This window comes from Dermacentor andersoni, chromosome 8 (genome assembly GCF_023375885.2).
Source record: "Dermacentor andersoni chromosome 8, qqDerAnde1_hic_scaffold, whole genome shotgun sequence".
NCBI classification, from domain to species: Eukaryota; Metazoa; Arthropoda; class Arachnida; order Ixodida; family Ixodidae; genus Dermacentor; species Dermacentor andersoni.
In genome coordinates, this window is record NC_092821.1 from 145,838,996 (window position 1) to 145,856,049 (window position 17,054).

General features: G+C 48.4%; 1 protein-coding gene across 1 annotated transcript; it reads right to left on the minus strand.

The window, feature by feature from the left end:
* Positions 1-7,984: 7,984 nt before the first annotated feature.
* On the minus strand, positions 7,985-17,032 carry ND-PDSW (NADH dehydrogenase (ubiquinone) PDSW subunit). The gene is made up of 4 exons (XM_050176516.3): positions 16,777-17,032; positions 16,489-16,624; positions 14,462-14,598; positions 7,985-8,212 (listed from the first exon to the last, which is right to left on the minus strand). Exons 1-4 carry the CDS (start codon positions 16,868-16,870, stop codon positions 8,097-8,099), a joined length of 483 nt encoding a protein of 160 aa, XP_050032473.1. The 5' UTR covers positions 16,871-17,032; the 3' UTR covers positions 7,985-8,096.
* Positions 17,033-17,054: the final 22 nt, after the last annotated feature.

Genomic DNA, 17,054 nt, shown 5'->3' on the forward strand with positions numbered 1-17,054 from the left:
TCTCTCTTGTGTCCTGTCTGCGCGCCTCACCACTTTCTTACATAATGAACCACAATACAAACCTGGGACTCTGAGCAATCACCACTGTCACTTGAGACAGTATTTGGACTTGTTCAAGTTTGCGGCCTTAAAAGAACATCTTTCAGCGCAGTGCAAGACTTCATTATTAGTACGGGCATGTGCTCATGATGCTAGGGATTATTTTACGCAGCGACTTGCATTTGTTGCTGATATTTCATCTTTTTCTTGCCCTTTTGTGCATGTTAGTGGTTGTACGTGCTAAAGTGTCCATTTCTTTATATTCTTCTTTTCTTCAGCTTTCTATGAGGGTGGTTCAAGTCAATTCGGGACTTTTTTTTTTTTTTAAACAAATAGAAGAAGAAATTTCAAAGTGCGGGAAGTGGACTTATTTTTCCACATAACCTTCAGGTACAGTTATACACTTATCCCAGCATTTAACAAATGCCTGGAATGCTTCGGCATAGCAAAATGTATTATTACAATGTAACCATTGTAGGACACCATTCTTCACTTCATCATCAGTGTTGAAATGTTTTCCTTCAAGGAATTCCTTCAGGAGCCCAAACAGGTGGAAACCACTTGTTGCTAAGTCAGGATTGTAGGGAGGTGTGTGGTAATATCTGCCAGCCAAGTTCCTGGATTGTTTGGAGTGTGCATTGAGTGGTATGCGGTCGGGTGCATTGTCTTGCAAAAAGACCACACCCTTTATGATCAAACTCGGACGTTTCTTCCGTAAACTCTTGTGCACATCACGCAGAACATGGCAGTAATACTCACAATTGATAGTGACACCATGGGGTAAAAAATCAACGTGAATGATTTCCTGTTTATCCCAGAATAATACACTTCCCATCATTTTACCAGCAGACGCAGCTGTTCGAAATTTCTTGGGAGGTGGTGATTCCATATGTTTTCACTGCATCGATGCTCTTTTAGATTCTGGGGTGAAATGGTGAACCCATATTTCGTCACATGTCATGATGCGATTCAGAAAATCCTGGCCTTCCATTTCATAGCGTTCCTTCAGTTCTCTACAGACTTGAACTCGTCTCTGTCTGTCAAAAGCAGACAGCTGTTTTGGGACCCAGCGTGCACTCATTTTTCGGAACAGCAAATGATCATGAATTATTGTGTTCACTGTTCCTAACAACAGATTACACACCCTTGCAATTTCACGACAGGTTATGCGACGATTGTCCACGATCAGCTTCTCCACACGCTGAATGTTCTCAGGAATGACTATTGTGGGCTGTGATCCACCACGATCGGGATTGCCAGTAATAGAGATATGGCCATCTTTGAAACGCTTACACCATTCAAATGTCTTACTGCAACTGAGTGTCAACTGAGCCTGAAGTCTTCTGTAAATTTCAGCAGGCTTTACGCCCTTGTTCACTAAAAACTTCATCACAACACGCTGTTCGACGTAGATGTTAACACTGTTGTCCGCCATCTTGAATAACAGTCTATCCAGAATTGTGAGGAAATGAGCGCCGTCTACCAGTAACACAACACAGGTGCCATTTTCTACTGCATACAAAACCTCCAGCCTAGACGTGCATTTAAACCGGGAAAGAAAAGCCCCGGATTGAGTTGGACGACCCTCATATATAAGTGAAACAGAGTGGCTGAAGCCATACTGTTTTCAACCTCTAAAGTTGGATACCATCCAAAATTTATCTATCTGCGAATATCTATATATCTGTCTATACTGTGTGACAAAGAAAGATGTACACTGACCAAGCAAAACTTTCTAGAAGCCTTGTTCACAATACATAAGTAAGCCTTGTGAACGGAAGCCTTCCATATGGAAGCAGAAGCAAGCCTTCCGTACGGAAGGCTTCCATTCACAAGGCTTCCGTATGGAATCTGAAACCTAGATTTTTTTTTTCAGAAGTTTTACTTGGTCTTAGTGTATGTCTTTCTTTGTCATGTTTCATCCTGACCAGATGGGCTTCCATCAAACTCTCGATGACATCTATACTCCGTTTCGCACATAGCAGGCAAGCTACGAAGGCCAGTGAGACTTTCACTGCTCGCATACACAACCAAAAATGAGTGCATTGCACAGCACAATTAATATAACATTAGAGCAAGATATAATGCAATAACAGTCAACTTCTGTTAATTCGACCCTCGTGGGACTACAAGATTTGGTTGAACTCACAAAATGGCAAAATAAATGAACGCAATACTTCTTTTTTTCTTCTTTCATTGCTTCAAGTAGTCTAATATTTCTGCTTCTTGCTCTGGAGGTCAGACTCGGCTAGCATGTGGTGAAGAGCGCCAACATGTTCAAATAGAATGACAGAAAGCTGAGCTAGTTGGTAAGGATTCATTATGCAAAAAAGAGGTGAGGCGTGCAGACAGGACACAAGAGTAGAGAAGTGGTAATAAGAATGAAGATGCGCATCTTATGGTAGAGGCATGGCATATCTATAATGGTGGAAGTGCGTGCGTGAGTCAGCCTTCAATTACTTTACATAAGGAAGAGATTAAGTGCCTTAACAATTATCTCTCATGTACCGGCACATGTACCCGACTGACATGTGGCATTCCTGAGCTTGCGCAGATGCGTTTTGTGTCCTCTTTCTTTTTTCGCCTCAGTGCTCCCTTCAGTTGATAGTTGGCGTTCATATTGTCCACTTCTCTTCTCTTGTGTCCTGTCTGCACGCCTCACCTCTTTCTTGCATAATGTTGAAATAGCTGCCTCAGTATGACACGACACAAAACAACCAGGAACAAATGGCTTTATGAGCAGATGGAGTGTCAGCCACTAAAAGAAAAAGAAAACGGCTTTACGCTTAGGGAAGCAGTAGCGCCATCTGCTGAATTTCTTGTGCTTCCATGCTTCTAATAACCGCTGCACGCTCGAGGAGGTGCCGGTGGAGGTGGAATCTGCCTTTCTCACGGCGTGCCAGCGCATGCGCCCTGCCTTAGCGGATTAGTCGCGAAATGTTTTGAAAGGGTCGCGCAGCCCGATCTCGAGAGAAGGTCCCACGAAAAAATAATTACAAGCCCTTCCCCTACCATAATATGGGGGTAAGTGAAGCTTGTCCTGCATGCACCTGACCTTTGTCACAGTTAAGTAACCCACACGTAATGGTGCCGGGCTGCTTTGGCCTCCCACTCCCTCAGCTCGGGATCTCCTTCTTGTTGCTGTTGGATTGCCTAGGCTCGGGCGACTCTAAAGGCGCGTTTAAAGTCCGACATTATTGGCGAGTGTCATTAGGTGCCAGGCGCGTCGGAGCGTGTTGGCCGCTTGCGGTTATGTTGGCGGCGCTAGTGCGTCGAGCTATAGACGATGTTGTTCTCGCCAACGTAATGTAACGTGTGCGCGCGTTCACGCTACGTCCGACTATATTTAGGCCTTAACGGCCGTATCGGTGCGCCGATGGCGAGCCCTTTCACGGCCGAGTTCTCGCCGCCGCTCTTCGAACGCTGCCAGTTCCTCGGGGGAACGCACAGCGCGTGGCCGCCCCATCCGTTTTCAGAGAATGAACTGAACGAAGCCGGAGCAGTGCGCGCGAAACCCTTCCCTGCCCTTACCCTCCCCGGCGGAAGCGAAACGGCTCCGATTGGTAGCGCGCGTGGCGTGAGCGCGCGCCTATGCAGCTGGAATCCTTGCTAATGACTACGGCGCCGGCGCAGCTGTCAACTCATCAAACCGCCCTTTCTCGCAGCTGCTCCGGGATCAACTGGGTTTTTGCGTGACCAGACCGCCACCGAAACTTGCGAGCCGATACAAGCTCCGTTTGAAAATGCGCTTGGACGCGCGCTGCTGTGAACACTGTGCCGTATACGGCGTTGTAACTCCACTGGTAGCTTGACGTCGGTGCGGTGCCGAAAACGTGCATGACGTAAGAATGCAACTCCATTTAAAACGGAAAGCAGCCAAGGCTAGCTCACCAGGAGCGGTCCGGTTTGCACCGTGAGCCACATATAGTCGCCTTTCATCGATGGCTAGCAAATTTACGATAAACCCCTGCATTGCGCCTGGGCGACACTTACATACATCACATTGATCACGAAGTCTTCTTGCAGCGTCGGCCCTAACCTGCTGGTGGTGCAGCACGTGCGTGACATCACTTCGTCGATACGAGACCGACAAGACGCTCGTCGTACGCCAACGATTGACCTACTATTCCGGACAGTGTGTTGCTCAGACCATTTTACCATACCAGGCTGACAACGACGTAACCGAAGAGCACGAGTTGTACTATGACGGGCTTTCTTGTCGACGGCACCGACAGAATCGGCATGCCGATGAACGTTCGACCGAACTCCACGCGATCGGCCGTCGAACCGACAACGCGACAGCCGCTGTGCCTTCGCTTGTGTATATAATTTATTGCGCTAAAAATGAGTCAAGACATGCCGACGAAGTTGAAATGCACAAGCTTCAGCCCTTTCAAGGCGTGCGCATGAAATTTGCACCAATGTTAATATCCTGTTCGGCGAGGCCTGCTGCCGTCGAGTTCGTGCACCCGCTACCGGCGGACCTGAACTTTTCGCGAAAAGTAAGCTGTTAAGATGAAGGAAACTGCTTTTATAGTTCAGTTCTGCCCACAGTAATTTGAAATCAACTACTCTTCACTTCGCACGGAGCGTACACAAATATCTATGGGCACTTTGCTGAGCTAAACTGCGATAGGCGAAAGCGTATCTATGTTCCTTTTTTCACTCGGAACCACCTGTCAACTTTGATGGATCACCCACTGTTCACCTAGGGTCATCCACCAAGCGCTGTGACAGCTGTCACTGGCTGTGATTGATCACCGCTTTCCTGCGTCCACCGCGGACTGTGCACGGACACTCACGAGTCCCTAAAGGCTTATGCCTTAATAAGCGGCAAACGGGGCGACGCAGCACTGTGCCAACATCTGCATATGGGCTGCCGGTCCCATTGTCTACATAGGTGGGTGGGTCTGTACATGTTTTTATGCTGACACATTTCTTGAAGGGACCCTGAAACTATTTTGTACAAACATACGAAGTCGTTAGAGTAAGTCCTTCTGATCATTGATACGTAAAACTGCTCCCCGTAACGCATGATTTACTATAAGGTTTTAAAAAATTTACATCGCTGTGGATCACAGCACATTGCTAGGCTGAAATGTAAGCCGCCCCTAGCCATTTGACGTCATTTACCCCAATGACGCTAGTAGGGTGAGCTATCCGATTAAGCTGCCCAGGGCACGTCATCAATAATTTTTCCAACATTATGCAGAACGAATGTTGTTCGTAATAGTTGAAATGTTAGTTAATTTGTTTCTATAAAAGGAAAGTAACAGAGAATGCACAAGAACAATTTTTCACTACACCTAAGCACTTCTGGCACTTCCGGCATGCTTGTGTTGCAACAATTGGTCGCAACATGCTCCATTTTTACAAGAGCTCCGCGTTCAGAGTCGTTCTCAGCCTTTTCGCGAGCACCATGATTCGACTTTGTTGCGCTGTGGGCTGCAAACGTAGTGACTGGAAATATGTCAAGCAGCGACATCGTGTCCCTCTGCAAGGCAGCAGATGAGCGAACTAGCTGCAGCGCATCGGACTGCCGTTATCCGATCGGAGCCAGGATTTGCACATTTGCAGCCGTCACGTTACACCACAGGATTACTACCGCAATCGAGTTTCACGAGTCCGGTATTCGGGTAAACACAAGCGCAAGGGGACAGGGCCTGGCCGTTTGACCGTGCCGTTTTACGGGATGAGCAGAAGCTGTAATGTGAATGGTCTGCATGGTGCAGCCACCCGGTAGCACAGAGCTTAACCACACACAGCAGCAGTAACGAAATGTAGTCTTCGCTGCTGGTGTATATTTTTTGCAGGAGTGTAATGAACCCGTTTTTGTTTCTAAATGTTTCAAATGTTTTATACTTGGTTAGAGCAATACTAGCGCTTTGTTTGGCTGGTTAAGCTCTGCGCCAACAGGTGGCTGGACTGTGCAAATCGATCAGGCCGCCCATGTACGCCTATGCTAGAGTTCCTTTATCAGCTTGAGTTTATGCCTCCAGCCATCCGTTGAATTGCCCAGCTCGCCTGTGGTTACCGGAATACCAGACACGTTTGGTGTTGCGACAGAATGCTCGCAACGCACGCTGCCGACAGCTCTCGCTTGGGGTTGACTGCCAAGCAGCTGGCAGAGAGTTTGGAGAGGCTTCGCACGCTCCCTCCTAGAGAACTGGAAGTCAACCACACGACGTGCAATCATGGCGCAGAGCCAGTGAAGGCGGAGCTTAGCCCCAATCACTCGGTGAACGAGTCAAGAAAATCCATGATTATGGAGGAGGGTAACGTAATCGTCTGTAGCTCTTTTAATATGAGATGTTTGACACAAATTGTGGTGCAAATGATTAACTTAAGCTCTACCTTATGCGCCTACAAAATTTGTTCAAACCGTTTCAGAGGCCCTTTAATTCAAGAGATGCATTGTTTAATTTTGCATCAAATGGCAAACAAGAGATGGGGCATTCGGTACAGCAGCATTAACAACCACCTTGCTCAAGTTACCAACGGTGTCAGCGATGGCATCTGCATTTTCAACAAGGCCTATAAATGAGCACTTAAACGGGCACAGTTCTCTCTAATAATGCTTTATGGCATACCCACACTGCAAGTATGATGAAGCTAAAGAAAAGCGAGAATCAGTAAGTAATAGCCTGCAATATATATTGCGGCAACAACAACTGGTTCACAGTTGCCGTTGTTTTAGTGGCTAGGCCCCTCCTATTGACTCGTCTCAGAGAGGAACAATGCGGCTCATATGCACACGTGTGGGTTTTGCTACATTTTGACATCATTTCATAACAGGGATGCACCTTTCCTTTTATACCTGGCGCTAACAACGACCTGTGGTTGTATATGTCGATGTAAACAAGTGCACCAGCCGCTTTGGCAAATCGGACATGGAAGGCTGCACTCGAAGGCTTCTTGAATATGTGAAATGTCTTAAAGAATGTGTATAAAGAATACAAAAAGCAAGGTGCAAGTGCAGAAATCAGCGACAACAAATACAAACGCGGCCGCGCAGCAGACGGAACTCAACGTGCCGTTATCGGCCGCACTGTTGGCACAACAGCGCAATCAGGCCTGCCCACCCAGTATATATAGTCGGTGAGTGTTACGGGGCTTCCAGGGAACAACGTACTGTCCCGGAGAAGCCATCAATAATCATTTGTGATCCTAGAAACGCACAACCAATGCACACTCTACACAGGCACATAAATCAACCAGCAAAAGCCCTGGCACCCTTCCGAAACGTCTCCAACGGCGTGCGGCAGAGGGCAGCACAGGAAAATGAAAAAGGCAGATTAACCAATGTGGTAAACTTTCATGTTCAAACTATACGAATGTTCCTTTTAAAGCAATGTATGGTTTCTCGCTGGGGCATTTCGTTGTGTTCCAATTAAATGAAAAGTTGAATAAACCGAGGTCAAAATGACGGGAGTTGACCGTACTACACAAAAGGCGTTGCAAATCTGAAGCCATTTATGACCGAACGATTGGAGCGACATGGTTATGCAAACGGCGGCCACAGTGCTCTGCTTGAGCTTGTGTCCAAAACCTAGTGCATCGTACAGTGGAAGCATGAAAGTGCACAAATAATGCGATATTAGTTATCACATGCAATTTAGGAGAACCAGCATGTAAAATAGTAGTATCTCCATTGAGAGTGCCTCAAATCAACTGAATTGCAAGGTACACAAGGCCAGATTTCAATCACTGCACTAGTAGCATAGCTTCCACAGCCTTGCCTGCCAAGCATGAGATGGAGCATACCTACTACAGTTAAACCTCGTTATAACGAATTTGTATCTGACACGAAAATAACTGCGTTATATCTTACATTCTCTATAAGCATATATTCACTACACACTGATATTGATGAGAAAGTCTTTATATTTGTTACACCTAACCATTCGTTATAACCGTGTTTGTTATATCGAGGCTTGACTGTATATAGAACGAAGAACCATGGCATAATTTATTAGAGGGGCGGGCTACTTTAATACACTCTGGGAAAACGGCATACACTCGAACGCAATGAGACTTGACAACAGCGTCTGCATCAATCACTCCATCTGGGCCTCCTCCTGAGCCTTCTGTGCCCTGCGTCTCTCGGCAATGAGTCTGTGCTTCTGCTTCATGAAGGCATTGACAACGGTGGTGTGGTAGCTCAGGTCACCATCTGGAAAGAGAGAAATGAAAAAGGAAATTTTTTAATCAGTTACTGCATAGCCGAATATCGTTATAATGAACTTGCGTACAGTATAGAGATACTTTCATTAAGTCCAATTCTCCAAGGTGGCAATTGCACTACCTTTACTGCTTGTTGTATCTGATATTCATTATAAGCATGTATTAGTTACATGCTAATAATATCGATTCAGGCACCAATCAATTCTGTCCACATTCCTTGCTTTTACAGCATCATAAAAGTGCGCTGCGACAGACCAGATTAAAAATTTATCAATTCTTCGGTGAGCTTCGCCAAGTTTTAAGAAATGTGGACTCCATGCAAGAATTCTCTATTGTTACGTTTCGCCTACAACGCGCGGTAATGCCGGCGCGGATGCAACGGACGCCGGGGCTTTGTTCAAAGCGGCGGACATTTTGGCCCGTCCGACGCCGCCGCGACGCCTACCCGCCAAGCGTGTCCAGGCGTGTTTCAGTGCCACGTGTCTTCGTGTGTGCGTGTGTGTGTGTGTGCCCTCGCTTGTCAAAGCGCGGCAGCCAGGGAGCGGAGTTCCCCGAAGGAGGGGCCTGGAGGTCTCTCGGCTCAACCGCTCGCGCCGTCGTGGGCCCCTGCTGCGCCGTCCCGTGACCTTCATCCCGTGACCTTCCCTCCTTCCCTTTTGGACCGCGACGCCGAGGGTATAAGAGCAGCTGCCCCCGGACGCCAGAGCAGAGGCTCCGATTTGTACTGTTGAGTTACGTGCTCTCCCGTCTCTCCACTCCGGTCGACCTGACCGGCCGCTCTTTTGCTATGTTAGAATAAACCAGTTGTTCTGTTACCAGTCTTCTCATGCTTTGCCGGGACCTTCGGATGCTTCCAGTGCCCCAGGCCGCCAGGCCAACGCTACCCTTGGGGCTTGCGACCCATTGGCAATAACGGGCGTCAGCACCGAGACCCCAACAACTCGGGCCAGCGGTGCGATTCCAACATCTGGTTGCCAGCGGTGAGATCGCGACAACGGAGGCCAGCAGCGAAGAGATGCGGTTGACTGTATGCTGAGCAGCTCAACGACCATCCGGGAGCAGCGCAACGAGCCCTGTGTGATGACTGGTTGCCTGCAGCGGAACGACTGCGCGGAATTCTTGGCTGCGAGGTTTGGTGAGTGCGGGACTTTCTTCTTCTGAGTTTTGCCAGGCTTTTGTTAGTGTCAGAAACAGAGCTGGTAATTGTGGTTGTCGTTGCTACCGGGTTAGTTTGCGGCAAGACAATAGTAGGCAGTAGAGAAAGCAGCATTCAGAGCAGCCATGGATTTGAAGTCGTTGCGCAAACCGAAATTGCTGGAGCTTGCAAGAGAGTTGGGTCTGGATGTCTCAGACAAACTCAGAAAACCAGAACTGCTAAGGGCTATTCTTGAGTTAGAAGCTGAGGATGACGAGCTGTCGGAATGCCTTGAGACCATTGAGGAGAGGGAGACGGCAAAAAGACAAGAGCAGGAACGTAAAGAACAGATAGAACGAGAGCAACAAGAGAAAGAAAGAGAGCGCGACCGTCAACACGCTTTGGAAATGAAGCGTCTCGAGTTAGAGATGGAACGCGCTCGTAATGGAAGTCAGGCACACGGTGCAGGAGAACGAGTATTGTTCAAAATGACTGACCTGATGCGGCCGTTTAAGCTTGGAGAGGACATTGGTTTGTTCCTGGTTAACTTTGAGCGAACGTGCGAGAAGCAGGGGTTCTCTCGGGAAACGTGGCCACAGCGCTTGCTCACTTTGCTACCCGGCAAGGCGGCCGACGTAGTCGCTCGCTTGGAGAGAGAGGAGGCAGAGGATTTCGACAAAGTGAAATCGAGTCTGCTAAAAAAGTACCGGCTGTCAGCGGAGGCGTTCCGTCGGAAGTTTCGGGAAAATGAGAAAGGCAGAAGTGAGTCATATACAGAGTTTGCGTACAGGCTTATGTCAAACATGCAGGAGTGGCTCAAAGAAGAGAAAGCGTTTGGTGACCACGAGAAAGTTCTGCAGTGTTTCGGGCTAGAACAGTTTTATAGTCGGTTACCTGAGAACGTGCGGTACTGGGTCTTGGATAGGCCAGACGTTAGTACGGTGGCTAGAGCCGCTGAGCTAGCCGAGGAGTTTGTGACGCGTCGGGCTCGTGGAGCTAAGGACGGTCAAAAGGGTGAATTTGGCTCCAAGTTTGAGAGGCCAAAGTTCACGCCCATGAGAGCAAAGGGGGACACACGTAGTGCGGATGCGAGTGAAAGCAGTCCGACCGAACGTAAGGAGACGGCGGCAACCGAAGCCGAACGCAGAAAGCGGTTCGAGATGAGGCAAGCGCGCGTTTGTTATACGTGCCAGAAGCCGGGTCACTTTTCGGCGCAGTGTCCAGAAACAAAAACACAAGTCGTGTTTTTGTCTATATGCAGCACTGACGAGAACATGAAGCTTCTCGAGCCTTACATGCGAGACCTCCTCGTGAACGGGAAAGAGTGCCGAGTGCTTCGCGATACCGCAGCTACGATGGATGTAGTTCATCCCTCTTACGTAGAACCCGATATGTTCACGGGCGAGTGCGCATGGATCAAGCAAGCAGTGGAAGCTCATAGCGTGTGTCTGCCGGTAGCAAAGGTGCTTATTGAAGGACCTTTCGGAGCACTTGAGACGGAGGCCGCAGTGTCATCTATGCTGCCCCCACAGTACCCGTACCTATTTTCGAACAGGTCCGATCACCTCCTGCGCGAGAAGGGGCTTTTGTTTGGTGAGGCTAGCGTTCAGGCCTTAACCAGATCGAAGGTTCGGGAGCTCGCTGCAAAGGCGGTAGTTGCGGGGCCGACGTTGTTGAACGATGAGAAAGGGTCAGAGGCGCAGCAAGCTAGTATTCAGAGCACGCCCGAACGGGATAAAATTGAGCCTGTAGCGTTAAAGGCACCAGATACTGGAGAGGAAATTCCCGATGCGGGAAAGTTAGAAGAGCTTCCGGTCGAGCTTCCGGGACTAGGCTCAGTGACAAACAGGAAAGACACCGATCAAGTCATTAGTGACTTAATAAGTAAAGCATCGCTGTCGCCTGAGCAGAAAACAGAACTACACCAGCTCTTACAAGAGTTTCAAGGTCTGTTCTCTGAGAGGCCTGGTAGGACTTCTGTCCTTACTCATGACATAGAACTTACCTCTCCAGAGCCAGTACGATCCAAGGCGTACCGGGTGTCACCCCGCCAGAGCGATATTATGGAGGCTGAGGTAAAGAAAATGCTACAGCTCGGTGTTATTGAAGCGGGTGAGAGTGATTATACCTCCCCTTTGATTTTAGTTGAGGTACCGGGCAAGGAACCTCGTCCTTGCGTCGACTACCGCAGGCTTAATTCCATCACTAAGGATCAAATTTATCCGATCCCTAACATCGAGGAGCGCCTTGAGAGAGTGAGTAGCGCTCAGTTTATTTCCACCCTAGATCTTGTCAGGGGTTATTGGCAGGTTCCACTTACAGAAGAGGCTAGTAGGTATGCGGCGTTCATTTCACCAATGGGGACATTCCGTCCTAAAGTTTTGAGTTTTGGTTTGAAGAACGCGCCATACTGCTTTTCAAGCCTCATGGATAAAGTGTTGCGGGGACAGCAAGAATTCGCTTTACCGTATCTAGACGACGTAGCGATATTCTCCGCATCCTGGCCTGAACATATGGCGCACTTGCGGGCAGTGCTAACCCGCCTGCGCGATGCGGGCTTGACAGTCAAGGCTCCCAAGTGCCAGTTAGCACAGGCCGAGGTTGTCTACCTCGGACACGTGATTGGTCGGGGTCGTCGCCGCCCCTCTGAAATAAAGGTGGCCGCTGTGCGAGACTTCCCGCGACCGCGCACGAAGACCGATATTCGGTCGTTCTTAGGTGTCGCCGGCTACTATCAGAGGTACATCCCCAGGTACTCTGATATCGCGGCTCCCTTGACGGATGCTCTAAGAAAGACAGAGCCGCAAACAGTCGTCTGGGAGGAGACGAAGGAAAGGGCTTTTAGCGCCCTAAAGAGCGCCCTAACAAGCCAGCCGGTGCTACGATCGCCCGACTACACAAAAGGGTTCGTTGTTCAGTGTGATGCTAGTGAGCGAGGCATGGGCGTTGTACTGTGCCAACGGGAAAATGGAGAAGTAGAACACCCCGTCCTGTATGCTAGTCGTAAGCTGACGAGTCGTGAGCAGGCGTATAGCGCCACCGAGAAAGAGTGTGCGTGTATCGTGTGGGCCGTTCAGAAATTGTCATGTTACCTAGCTGGCTCGAGGTTTATCATTGAAACGGATCACTGCCCTCTCCAATGGCTGCAGACCATCTCTCCCAAAAATGGCCGCCTCCTGCGCTGGAGCCTCGCTTTGCAACAATATTCCTTTGAGGTGCGTTACAAAAAGGGGAGTCTCAACGGTAACGCCGATGGCTTAAGTCGAAGCCCCTAACGTGGGAATCAGCCTCAAAATTGCTTGTTACTGATGTTTTTCTTCCTGAGGCAGGATTTTTTTTTAACTTATTGCTTTTGTGTAGTGTTTCAAAGTGATGATGTGCTTTTTAGTGCAATTTTTCCGATTTATGGACGCGTTCTGAGTGCTGCTAAACTACTGTAAGGAACTAGGCAGCAGTATAAAAGGGGAAAGAGCCTGGCAGGGCTTAGTGAGGGTTGTGCCGTGCTTGCTGACTGAGCGGTTGACTTTCAGGCGTGGTTCTAACGCTTGCCGGAAACGAGAACAAAAATGTCACCTCTCCCGAAGTCACTTTGCAGTGTCCTGTGTGCACCTGAACGTGAGAACGAGGCCTTCTCTGTGCGCTGCGCTCAAGAAACGCCCAGGGACGCCCAACTTCGGTTATGAGCATCATCGAGCGACATCCCTCCGGACAGCGGATGCAGTCCCCTCACCATCGGGATCTCCTTCCCCCGGCGGGGCGGTCTGTTACGTTTCGCCTACAACGCGCGGTAATGCCGGCGCGGATGCAACGGACGCCGGGGCTTTGTTCAAAGCGGCGGACATTTTGGCCCGTCCGACGCCGCCGCGACGCCTACCCGCCAAGCGTGTCCAGGCGTGTTTCAGTGCCACGTGTCTTCGTGTGTGCGTGTGTGTGCCCTCGCTTGTCAAAGCGCGGCAGCCAGGGAGCGGAGTTCCCCGAAGGAGGGGCCTGGAGGTCTCTCGGCTCAACCGCTCGCGCCGTCGTGGGCCCCTGCTGCGCCGTCCCGTGACCTTCATCCCGTGACCTTCCCTCCTTCCCTTTTGGACCGCGACGCCGAGGGTATAAGAGCAGCTGCCCCCGGACGCCAGAGCAGAGGCTCCGATTTGTACTGTTGAGTTACGTGCTCTCCCGTCTCTCCACTCCGGTCGACCTGACCGGCCGCTCTTTTGCTATGTTAGAATAAACCAGTTGTTCTGTTACCAGTCTTCTCATGCTTTGCCGGGACCTTCGGATGCTTCCAGTGCCCCAGGCCGCCAGGCCAACGCTACCCTTGGGGCTTGCGACCCATTGGCAATAACGGGCGTCAGCACCGAGACCCCAACAACTCGGGCCAGCGGTGCGATTCCAACACTATGGAAACATCAGATGAGGAAACAAACTTATTTCATGCCTGGCATACCGTCCATAACTTTGAACCAAAAACATACATGGTAGTTCTGTAAACTGAGTCTGTTAAAGTATCTGAAGCGGACAAATTTGACATACCAGTTTTCAGGTTACACGAAAGTGTTACAATGTTTACGAAGTTTGACGTAATAGTTATGCGGAAACCCGCAAGGTGGAGGGTATTAATTAACATCCACCCTTCGCAGCAATTGTTACGATTGGGTGGATGTCTCATTTTCCCTCTATTAAGATGTTTACGAAGCTTTCACAAAAATCCTACTCCCAGATTAGTGGTTTATTTCAGAGTGGTAGAATGTCTCAATTTTGTTTTCTCGGTATAAGTTGTCTCAACGAGTGTAATTTACTCCACGAAATTGTAATATTGTTCTTCTTTTTTGTTCTCCCTGTCTCAAACAATATTTTGTGCAACAAGTTGATGGCCTAGATAAAAGTCTGCTCTACAATCAGTAGATATAAACTTTTTTCTGTCAAATACAACACACCTCGTCAAAATTAGTGTACTGTGTACGCCTAAGGAAACAGTTTCTGCATTGCTATGCTGTTGGAGATGAGAGATGCCAAGGCAAAGCTTCCTCTCAATGAGAACATGGTGCTCAATTCAATTCAGTAAAAAAATAGAAGAAAAACAAAGAAAAATAAGAAGAAGTAGAGTCTCACATTTGATGAACCAATTGAGCTCGGCCTCCTTGTACTGCTGGATGATTGGCTCACACTTCTGCGTGTCGTAAAGCTCATAGGACATGCAATCATCTCGGCGGCGAGAGAGGAGGTTAACGATCTTGCCATCCACTTCCCTGCGCACAAGATTTTCATCATGGCTACCATGCTTGTCAAAATCCAGTCTATTACTCCATCCACCCAGCCAATTTCATTCAGCGAAGCGAAAGTTGCAGGTCACTGCGCTGCATCACAATAGGGGTCTCCTCCACTGGGGATGTATTTTCGGACAGTCAATTTTAGAGATATAACTTCTTGCGAGCGCTGATTCGCTGATTGAGAAAAACCAGTTGAGCTGATTGGCTGGTTGAGGAACGCCACCTGAATCATGTAACGGCACCGTAAACTACGTCACACGAAAGTGATAGTATCACCGAAAGTGATCATTCGAGAATGCGGCCCCTGTACACCTCTGATCGTCCTCTGTACAACGCCAGGGCCCACTAAACCCTTTGCAGTCAAGCACATTTGCCCAGATTGTGGTCACTCCAGTCAGGAGCATTTTCGCGCATCTGCATGCCATGCAGAACAAGCACTCAGGTAAACAAATGATTGTTAAATTATTTATTTCAGAAAGTTTATTTCCTGGGGCTCTCAATGGTACTTTAGCACTGTGTTGTAGCGCTCTAGGCACTCCCATTTTTGCAACTTTTGCTGTCCACGATAGCTGCATCCGTTCGACTCGCAATGCACATATGTTTGGTCACTGTTAATAGTAACAGCACTGAAACTTCCCCTATTTAAGTGTGCTTCCAGTAGTCTTTGATTTAAGGAATTGCACTGTCAGCGGCAGTCAAATAAATGCATCGCTGCTTTTGTGTTTTCCTACGACACTGCAGCAGGAAATTGTTACGCAGCTTGCTGGAATACGCGTGTAAGTTGGACTTCTCCAGCCAATGGTTAAGTGCCGTCTAAATGAATGCTACGCCACATCATGGCTTCTTTAGGCAGTGTATCAAGTTTTCCCATCAAGCTTGTGACTAGAAAAAATTTGGTGGAGAACCCATTCGTTGGAGATGATCGGTGATGTTAATGTGATTAGCAATCTTTCTTATGATGAGTGTGTAATTGGTCATGTCTTATATGTTATGACAATTACGATCATCACTGTAGCCCTTTGCCATCTGTGAATCGCCTGTCTGCAATTTATACAAGTCTCACCATAAAATTTGGAGCACTCACTGGCGCTCGCGTACATTGTACAAGACTATTCACACCATGCATGCAATCTGATTAGAGAAGACTCTCACTATAGAATAGGCAGCAACATTCAAGAAATTTCGCACATAGCAGGCACATCTTAAAACAAGCAATAACTTGATGACAGTGATAATCAGGTGAAAACAGCCACTGCCAAAAAGTAAAACAGTCAATGCCTGACCACCAGCTACACCTCGTACTCCGTCATTAGCTCGTACACGCCTCCAATCAGATTTGTTTCGTGTGCAAACCTTCGATGAGATGAAACACAAAAATGAACACGCACAATGAACAGAAGTCTGCATTTCTGATGTTCTAGCATCGGCTGGTGCTGCAATGGACTGACTGTTACACTGAAATTCTGTGAATGTATCTTCCTTTTTTTTTTAAGCCGCTTGCTCTGCGGCTCATATGTACTTAAATGAAACCATGGAGCATATACATATATAAAGCCTTTTAAACACCATATATTGCTGGAATTTCAAATAAGCTCACTGTAGACATCGACCACACTAGTGTTCTGTTTAAGAACACTGGTGCACTTGACAACGCCGATTCTCGCTTCCCCACTCGCGCAGACTCAGAAGTACGGTCACATGTGCGTACAGACGTCCGTAAAGCCTGTATGCCCGCTCTCCTAAGCCAAAATCTCCCATTTTCGGATGCCTAGAGGGCAACCTGTGGTGTCGCGAGTTGTTGCGACAGTCGACAGCCAAAATAGCGCGAGCGTTAAGCAGTACGCCCAGAACGAACTTTTGAGCAGCTACCTGTCCCTCTTGAACTGCTCGTTGGCTTCAAACTTGCACATGAGGTCGTCCGTGTAGCACTCATCGATGGTCGGCACCCTCCGGTACTTGCGGTGGTACCAGTTGTAATCGGCCCGATTGGGTTCGACAATCTTCTCTGCGTATAAAAGAAGTCACTCGTAAACATGCAACTGTGCAATGCCGTTATCCTCACTTTGCGCGCGCTGGACCGGCACTTCTCAACTTTTAGGAAGATCAAACACACAGGTATAGACCGTCCTACGGAGTGACCTTTACTGCACCGCTTACCTCGTAGCCAGGTAACGGGAACGTCGAACGCGGCGTAAAAAGCGTGCATAGTTTTTTCGAACCCATTCCTCGGTGGATGATCGCCAAAACCCATAACTGCACGAATAAACGGGCAAAACTTCCGAAGTTTGCACGCTCTCTCGAACAGCAACACGGCGCACGACCGACGACGAGCAAGTCGAGTCAATTCAGTTTTGCTTCCAGCGTAGCAGTTGAGTATCCAAGATAATCTCCGTCACTTTCGTTGGTTGTATCGTTTCTGTTGCGGTAATACAATT

Excerpts from the sequence above, each read along its gene's own strand:
- ND-PDSW (XM_050176516.3), bottom strand. The coding sequence starts at position 16,870 with ATGGGTTTTGGCGATCATCCACCGAGGAATGGGTTCGAAAAAACTATG. Across the intron at positions 16,625-16,776 it reads TCCCGTTACCTGGCTACGAG|AGAAGATTGTCGAACCCAAT; the intron begins GTAAGCGGTGCA and ends TTTTATACGCAG. Across the intron at positions 14,599-16,488 it reads GAGCAGTTCAAGAGGGACAG|GGAAGTGGATGGCAAGATCG; the intron begins GTAGCTGCTCAA and ends TCTTGTGCGCAG.